This window comes from Rhinolophus hipposideros, assembly GCF_964194185.1.
Source record: "Rhinolophus hipposideros genome assembly, chromosome: 20".
In the NCBI taxonomy this organism is placed as follows: Eukaryota; Metazoa; Chordata; class Mammalia; order Chiroptera; family Rhinolophidae; genus Rhinolophus; species Rhinolophus hipposideros.
In genome coordinates, this window is record NC_138066.1 from 53366644 (window position 1) to 53375186 (window position 8543).

The 8543-nt window shown below is 60.9% G+C and overlaps 1 protein-coding gene across 1 annotated transcript; it reads left to right on the plus strand.

Moving 5' to 3' along the window:
• UTS2R (urotensin 2 receptor) lies at window positions 1-2009 on the plus strand (the record flags this gene model as incomplete). The annotated part of the gene is given in 4 exon segments (XM_081028047.1): window positions 1-1068; window positions 1070-1152; window positions 1291-1389; window positions 1970-2009. Coding segments are annotated over 4 exon segments (1290 nt in total).
• Window positions 2010-8543: the final 6534 nt, after the last annotated feature.

The following is an 8543-nucleotide window of genomic DNA, read 5'->3' on the forward strand; positions in this document are numbered from 1 at the left end:
ATGGCCCTGAGCCCAGAGCCTGCCACCGGTGTCCCTGTGCTGACTACAATGGGCAGCCCCGTGCCCGAGCCGCCTGGTGGCCCCAACGTATCCCTCAACAGCTCGTGGGCCAGCCCGATGGAGCCCAGCTCCCTGGAAGACCTGGTGGCCACAGGGGCCATCGGGCTGGTACTCTTGGTCATGGGCGCAGTGGGCGTGGCGGGCAACGTGTACACCCTGGTGGTTGTGTGCCGCTTCCTGCGTGCCTCAGCCTCCATGTACGTCTATGTCGTCAGCCTGGCCCTGGCCGACCTGCTGTACCTGCTCAGCATCCCTTTCATCGTGGCCACCTACGTCACCAGGGAGTGGCACTTCGGCGACGTGGGCTGCCGCGTCCTCTTCAGCCTGGACCTCCTGACCTTGCACGCCAGCATCTTCACCCTGACCATCATGAGCAGCGAGCGCTACGCTGCGGTGCTCCGGCCGCTGGACACTGCGCAGCGCTCCAAGGGCTACCGCAAGCTGCTGGTGCTGGGCACCTGGCTGCTGGCGCTGCTGCTGGCGCTGCCCATGATGCTGGCCGTCCGGCTGGTGCACAGGGGCCCCAAGCGCCTATGCCTGCCGGCCTGGGGCCCGCACGCCCACCGCGCCTACCTGGGGCTGCTGTTCAGCACTAGCATCGTCGGGCCCGGCGTGGTCATCGGGCTGCTGTACCTGCGCCTGGCGCGGGCCTACTGGCTGGCCCAGCGGACCTCCTTCCCGCAGACACGGCGGCTGCCTAACCCCCGCGTGTTCTACCTCATCCTGACCATCGTGCTGCTCTTCTGGGCCTGCTTCCTGCCCTTCTGGCTGTGGCAGCTGCTGGCCCAGTACCGCGGGGCCCAAACGCTAACACCCCGCGCGGCTCGCATCGTCAACTACCTGACCACCTGCCTCACCTACGGCAACTCCTGCGTCAACCCCTTCCTCTACACACTGCTCACCAGGAACTTCCGCGAGTACCGCCAGCGCCAGCGCCAGCGTGCACGTATCCCAGCCCTTCCACGGTGCCAGGCCCGCTTCCAGCACCACTCCGGCCGATCACTGTCCTACGGCAGCCAGCAGGCCACAGGGCCCATCAGCCTGTCCCAGGAGGCCCCTGGGGGGGCCTGCGTCTGAGCGTTCGGCCTCCAGGTGGGTGCTGGGGTGGTCTGGGAGTGGCCAGGGAGGGGCCCCAGAGTCTAGGTCACTCCCTGGAGCCCCTCTCAGCTCCCCGTCCTCAGTCCTCTTCCAAAAAGTTCCCAGCTCTCCCTCTCCTCTGGCTCATTTCAGCTCAGTCAGCCCAGCACCTTCCTCATATACCCAGAAGCCCCCAGCCCGTCTGCGAGTGTTACGGAAGGCTCAGGGCCACGACCAGCTGCTGAAACCACAGTGAGTCGTCTTCACCACCCACAGCAGTGGACGTGAGCTCCTGGCCAGCGCCCGGCCTGCCTCATGGCAGACACACAGCTCCTGCACGGGACCCTCTCCTGGCTGTGCGTGGCCTCTGTGGAACCTACCCCATTCCTCCCGGCACTGTCCCAATAAACTCTAAGCTCTGATCCCCATCCTGCCTCAGCCATGGGGACAGGGTCACAAGGGGGGCCCACATCTTTTGGGGTCCTGGAGGACCTCCTGGATAGCCCCTCACAGCTTTCAGAGGAGCCTGTCGGTCTGGCTGAGGAGGGCGCACGTCTCCCTTTGAGGCCTTTGCTGGTGGCTGGTCTGACCCTCCTGACACCGTGGAGGGTGCGGTCCAGGCTGAGACCTGGGGTGAGGCAGGGAACAGCCACCCCAACCTGCTCAGGGAGGAGGAGGCAGCCAGGGTCACTCCACAGCAGAGACACAGCACCCACACTGAAACCAGGAGGGGGAACCCTCCCATTTGGAACTCACCTGCTTCTCCCTCCCCAGGCCTGTGGGTCCATCTGGTGCCTCCTGGGCACGCTGAGGCCACTGGCTTTGCCCACAGAGAGCCCACACAGGCCGGCCCTGCCCATCTGGGGGAATGAGCGTGCAGCAGGCAGAGGAAACAGCAGGGGAGGTTCAGGAGCAGGAAGGGCAGGCGGGGGCACCCAGTCTGTGACGGGTGGGGGCAGGGCAGCACTCACACCCCACCCCTCCCGCATCTTAGCCCGGATGGTGCCAGTATCTTCCCAAGGTTCCTCCTAACCCTGGTGGGTTTCACCCCAATGCACTGTCCCAGGGGCAGTGTACACTCGTGTACACTCACACTCAGCCACGTGGACACCCCACAGGTTCCACCCACAGCCCCCTCCCTCCCACCCCTGCACCCAGGCCCACTCTGTCAAGGCCAGGAAGGCATCTGTGGAGGCCTGGTCTCACTCAAGACCCTGTCTTTGGCCCGGCAGGCACAGTTTCCAGCCCTCTGGCCTCACCAGCCTCCTTCCCCGTAGCAGCCAGGCTGGGTCCTGCCCCCAGCACAGCTCCTCTCTGTCCCTGGGGCTCTGAGGCTGCTGAGGGGCTGGGACAGGAGGAAGGGAGGTCTGGGCTGGCAGGAGCCAAGCTGGAGGGGCCGGAGCAGGGCGGGCTGGATGGTAGAGGGCCTCAGGTGGACGAACTGAGCTCCAACTTGGCACGGCAGACAGTGCAGCTTTACTGAGGCATCTGGGAAACCTGGTTCTGCTCTTAAGCCCTTCAGCTGAGCAGATGAGGCCGCTCTCCATGTTACGGGAACTGCCTGCTTTGCTTGAAGTCAGCTGACTGGATGTCCGTCCACGTGGTGGCGTGGGCCGGCTCATGGTTCCTTTTCCTAGCTGGACACTCAGTGTCCTGTGATCACATGGGTTATGGGCATCTGAGCTGCTCCCACCTCGTCCCTGATACGGATGGAGCTGCTGTGAGCATGTCCGTGTGGACGTGTCTGGGAGACCCCTCAGTGGGAGGGTGACATCTATGCCCTGCAGACTTCTGGGGCTGCCTGCCCCCTGCCCCGCACCCCAACCCCCTGCAGTGTGTGCAGTTCCTGGTCCACCTCCTCGCCCTTTTAGTAAAGGAGCAGCTGTTCTGGGTAAACTTTGTGACAGCGATCGTCTCAGTCACACATCTATAAGGCTGGGGACTGTGGGCCTTCCTCGGGCCGGCTTGAGGTTGGTGCCAGGACAGTGCTGCCTGCGGGCTGGGGAGGGGAAGCACTGGGCCTCTCACCCTGTGATGCCCCCTCTGTCCCCTTCCCCTCCCCCCACTGGCCTTCCTGCGGGAAGCTTGCCCTTGAAGAGCTCTCACCAGACAGGCACAGCCCTCTGAGGCTGAGAAGGCATTGACCACCCACATCCCTGTCCCTGGGACGGCACTGACCACCCCCATCCCTGTCCCTGGGATGGCACTAACCAGGTCCTTCCCTTCCCACAAGCCTGGAGGGCTCACTTAGGGTGACCCCCTTCCTGGGCAGAGGGGCCTAGTGCATGTGTGTGGAAAGGGAGAAGAGGAGAGGGGAGGGAAGGGGGAGGGGAGAGGGAGCCACAGCACTCAATACCATGAGCTGAGAGGAACTTGTCTGGCTCCAGCCCCGGCCTCCAGGGCAGTTGGGTCAGCAGCAGAGAGGGGAGGGCCATCTGCTGTCTGATGGATGGAGGCAGAGGGAGACCAGGGTGATGGATGAGGTTTCTAGGCATTTAAATGTTCACCAACACCAGGTCCTGCCAATGGAGAAGCAAAACACGGAGGCTGGGATGAACCAACAGGCGGCCCCCCGTCATGCCCTGGTCTCGGGAGCCCTGTGCCGTCCATCGTAGGGTGCTTTTGGCTCCTGGGTCTCTAGAAGCTTCCAGGACAGTTTTCCTTGGGCTCTACTGACCCCTTCCACTTGCCCCTCCCACCTTGGTGGGGGGTCTCTGTCCAGCCCTCCCTCAAAGTGGCTGTGCTCTGGGGCCACAGGGTTGGGGGAGAGGAGGGGTAAAATCCTGCAGTTCACCTACAGAAACAGTGATGACCATAGTCAGGATGGAGGCGCCAGCATGGCTTCTCTGAGGTGGTCAAACGTCCCCTGAGGCCTGGGCTCAGGAACAAGCCCGCTGGGCAACAGAACCAGGTGTCTGGGCTGGGATGGAAAGGCACTGCCCCAGGGAGTCTCCAAGCAGTGAAATCCAGGTGGGATTTTATATGTAAATGTGACTCAAGAAATCACAAGAGTGAAAAAAAAGCACAGTGAATATATTTCTAACATAAGGCCTGAGAAGGCTCTGAAACATGACCTACAACCCCATCCCTCCAGGAAGAGACTGCTAACATTTGGCGACATGAGCCATTTAAAATTCCGATGCAGAAGACAAAAGCAACATCCTCAAGCTCACAGCTGGCGTCTCCTACGCAGAGGCACGTAAACATCACAACTCTTGGCCAGCACCCCCATTTGTAGGGTTTTGTCCTACATCAAAAAGTCCGAAGTGCATAGATTTATGTACAGAGATACTCCTTTTAGCATTACTTTAAAAGTAGGAGACACCACGGAGTGTCATACAGTATGACGTCATGCGACATAAAGACTTCGTTTTGAGAACAAGAATGGCTTCATGCTGAAGGACCGTTAATGAGATAGATCGAAGGATATTGGTGAATGGGGGAAAACAATTCAAAACTATAACGTCATCCCCAGGGTTATTTAAAACGTGTGTGTGTGAATGCATGTATGGCTCTGCTGTGTGTGCATGTGTGCACGTGTTTATGAAAGCTTCACAAAGATGCTTGAAAATGTCAACATTGTCCCATGTCACAAGAACAGGGATCCAAAGAGGCAGGAGGATGGCTGGCCGGGCTGCCCCCTGCATCCCGGCCACAGATGTGGCTGCTGTAAGCAGCGGGACATACATCTGAGATGCTGATTCTGCTCCATTGTTTCATAAATTTGGACTTTGGTCCGTGACTCCCTTGTAGCTGGGTGAATGGTGACAGCGGCCCCAGCTGGGTGAGGCAGGGAGCTCCTTGAGAAGACCTCGTGTGGGCAGCAGAGAACCAGGACAGGGACTGGCCCTGGGAGCCCAGCTGCACCAGGAGAGGGGCTGAGTGCCAGGCCTGGGCCCTCCCCCTGCCCCATCCCTTGTCCTCGTCCCCAGCTCAGCTCCCAGCAAAACCAGGGAGCTTGATAGTTTTGGGGGGGGGCTGTGGGCCCCTGGGAACAGGACAATGGGGGGCTGGCAGCGGTAGGGAATGAATGGACAGAGGGACTGTGCCCCTCGGCTAGGGACCTGCTGCCTTTTCCTATTTTGTCTTCCTGGAGGTGGTAGAAATGGAAGGTGGGGAAGAGCCCAGAAGCCAGGAATTCACAGCTAAGCCTGAAGTTTCTGTCCCAGGAGGCGTCCAGGACGAGAGCCTCGTGGCCGGTGATGATTTCAGCAGTTGCAGGGCACATTCCTGCCCCGCGGGCCAGTCGGTCTCACTGGGTTTGGCTACTGACCACTGCAGAGCAGTGGAGGTGGACGCCACGCCCTCCAGGCCAGGCCACAGGGCCCCCAGGAGCAGTTGTAGGTAGCCTGAGTCCGTGGGTCCCCAGTAGGGGGGCAGCACAGCCCAGCTTGCTGACCGAGGACTCCGGAATATGTATCACCAGGCTGCACCCAGGGCCACTGCCCTTTGTCAGTTATGTGTCAACAAAGAAACACCCACCCCTCCCCCCTCCCCCAGTTCCCTTTACCTGGAATCTTTCTAGGAACTCATTCTTGGGGAAATGAGCTGTTCCCACTGCTGCTTGCCCTGGGGGCTCTGCCTTTCAATATTGTCCTTACACCACATGGAGCTTTCCTGGGGGTGGGTGACCACTGTGAGTCCTTGTGCCGGGAAATGCGGCTCTGCCGGGAAGGTGGCCTGAGCTGTGTGCAGAGACCTAAACTCTTACCTGAGTCCACAGCTGTGCACGCCCAGCGGACACGCAGTCCTGACCCAGGTCGCCTGGAGGGCTGCTGTGGAGGGCAGGACACTGGGGCTCCCCCACCCCGAGAAAGCTTGCAGGAGTTTACCCCCAAGCTGTCAGGCACCTTCCTCACACCCCCACCAGGCATGAGAAAGAGGTGAGCTCAGCCGGCAGTAGGAGGTGGGAGCCCCCATTCCTATGTCAGGGGGAGGCAGGTGGCCAGAGTCTAGCCAGGGACCCCTCCCGCCATCTCGTGTACCTACAAACGACCAAACTGGGAATCCAGGAGCCCCAGGCCACGCACAGAGGCAGGTTTTTCCATTGGAATTCCAGACAGATGACACTCCCAAGCAGGAAGCCAGGCCATTGCCAGGCTGCCAATGGCCGACAGCCAAGAGCTCCAGACTCCAGCCTTTTCCATACCAGCCAAGTGCCCAGCCCCATGCCAGGGACGGCGGCCAGCGCTCCTGAGACCAGGCCAGCCCCACAGCTGCCCGGGGCAGGCCTGTAGGCTAGACTGCTCTGCCCTGCCGCCTTCCCCAGCCCTTGAGCGTGGAGTGAGGCCGGGTGGGCAGGATGGTAAGTGGGCTCAGACAGGGGTGGCCGGTGGCCTGGGGCGTCTGCTCTAGTGCTCAGGCCCTCCCTGCCCTCCCTCCATGTGCCTATTTTCTATTTCCTCGTTCCCAAGGCGGCCCCTAGGCAAGAACGACACTGGGTCATCGTTCAGTAAGTTCTTATTCCTGTTTCAAAGCTGAGGGGCGAGGCTTGGAGAGGTCATCCAGGCCACAGGGCACCTGCAGGAGGGGGTTGGGTGAGGAGCGCCCTACAGCCCAGTGGGTCCTGCCACCCTCCCCCTTTGTGGGTTCAGGCCCCTGCAGCATGATTGAAAGTCCAGAGCCCGTGTCTCATCCCAAAACTATGTGTCAGTGTGAAATGCAGACAAATACAAGGGCGTTGCCCGTCTCGCTGGCCGCTGCCCTGGGCCAAGCCCTCCCTGGAGCCCAGTGGGGGCCTGACTGGGGAGGGAAGGGCACTTGTTTCTGCCCTTGACCTCCTCAAACCCCATACCCTCCCCCTCCTCCATGCTGCTCCCTTCCCCATCCTGCCCCTCCTCCCAGGGCATGGCTGCTAGGCAGAGCTGAGATGGAAAAAATGTGCCCCACTGCAGTGCCAGTCCCAAGACCTGGCTGGGAGGTGGTTCTTGGGGTGGGTGATTTTAGGGGTGAGGGAGGTGCTGAAGGAGCGAGATGAGGGTGGGAAGAGGGCTGAGCTGACAGCAGTGTTGGGGTGCCAGCTGGGGTCTCCTGGCGGGTCCTGGCTTGGGCTGAGGGGTCTGAGGGGGAGTGTGTCAAAGCCCCTGAACAGGCTTGTCTGAGCCGAGCCCACCCCCACCCTGCCTCAGCCTCATGGAGACTGGTACACAGAGGACGGCCCACGGTGCCCCCCCCACCTCATGTCTGTCCCCCTCACTCCTGCAGCCCCCACAGGTAAGAGGGGTGTCTTGGCTGTGCCATGGTGGGTGGGGAGGGCAGGAGATGTAAACATGTGGCCACTTTCTCCTCGGAATAAAGTCTGGGTCCAGGAACCCACCCTAGGTGTGTAGAGACCTTGGAAGGGGGCCACCCTCCTCCTGTCTTCCTCCCCTCCCCCCCCACTCTCCCCTCTTCTCCCTCCTCTTCCTCTCTGCTTACTGGACTTTTCCAGGAATGGGGCCGTCTTGAGCCCCCTCCCCAGCTGTCTGTTCTTTATCCAGGGGCTGGACAACCCAGGGTGGCCAGCGGGGGCAGGGAACTCAAGCTGGGCACCAGGGCAGCTGTGTGATCACAGCAAGATCCCAAGACCCCCCTGGCATGTCCATGGGGAGGGGGGTGGTAGCCATGACCCCCACCCTGCAGGCTGGGAGAGGCGCCCTGTGCAGCCAGTGGCGTTCTCAGGAATGGGAACCCTGCACTTCCAGCCACATTGGGATCTGCTTGAACTCAAAGGTGTTGAGATGGAAAGAAGGTCAAGGGAGGGCCTTGAGATCTACTGGGGATGAGCTCAGGCCCCTGACCGGGTCACCAAGCCAGACACCCCCTGCACTCTGGGGGGCACATCTGCTGGCTGGCGGGTGAGGTCACAGGCAGGCCGGCTTAGGAACAGTCCTAGGGACTCTGGGAGGCTGCGGGGGCCCTTCCTGGGGGTGGTTGGGGTGCAAAGGGAGTTCAGGGCTGGCAATGGGTCCTAAATCAAGGTAAGAAACTCTAGCATTGGTCCAAAGACCCCAAGATAGGATTCGACAAGCAAGTGGCAATGTTCTGTCTTGCCCCTGTCTGCCAGGGACCTGGGCCTGAAGTTTAATTCATGTTTAGTTTCTTGGCCTCAATCTGCTATTTCTGTTTCATCTGTGTCACTGCTCTGTCCCCCGATTACCCAGTTTGGGGAATAAACCTTACTGCCCCCCACTGGCCTTGCCAGCACAGAGGGCTGCCCGGGGCACCCGCCAGGTGGTGAGTGGGGCTTGGTTTCTGGAAGAAACCCTCATCGCTGGTGTCTGAGGTTCTTGGGCGTGGGGCGTCGGTCCCCAGAGCTGCCCACTCACTGGAACCTTCTGCACAGGTGTCATGATGGCTGCTTCTGCTTCCTGAGTATCCAGCTTCTGGCCCCATGTAACCAGCACCCCAGAGCAAACACACAGGCG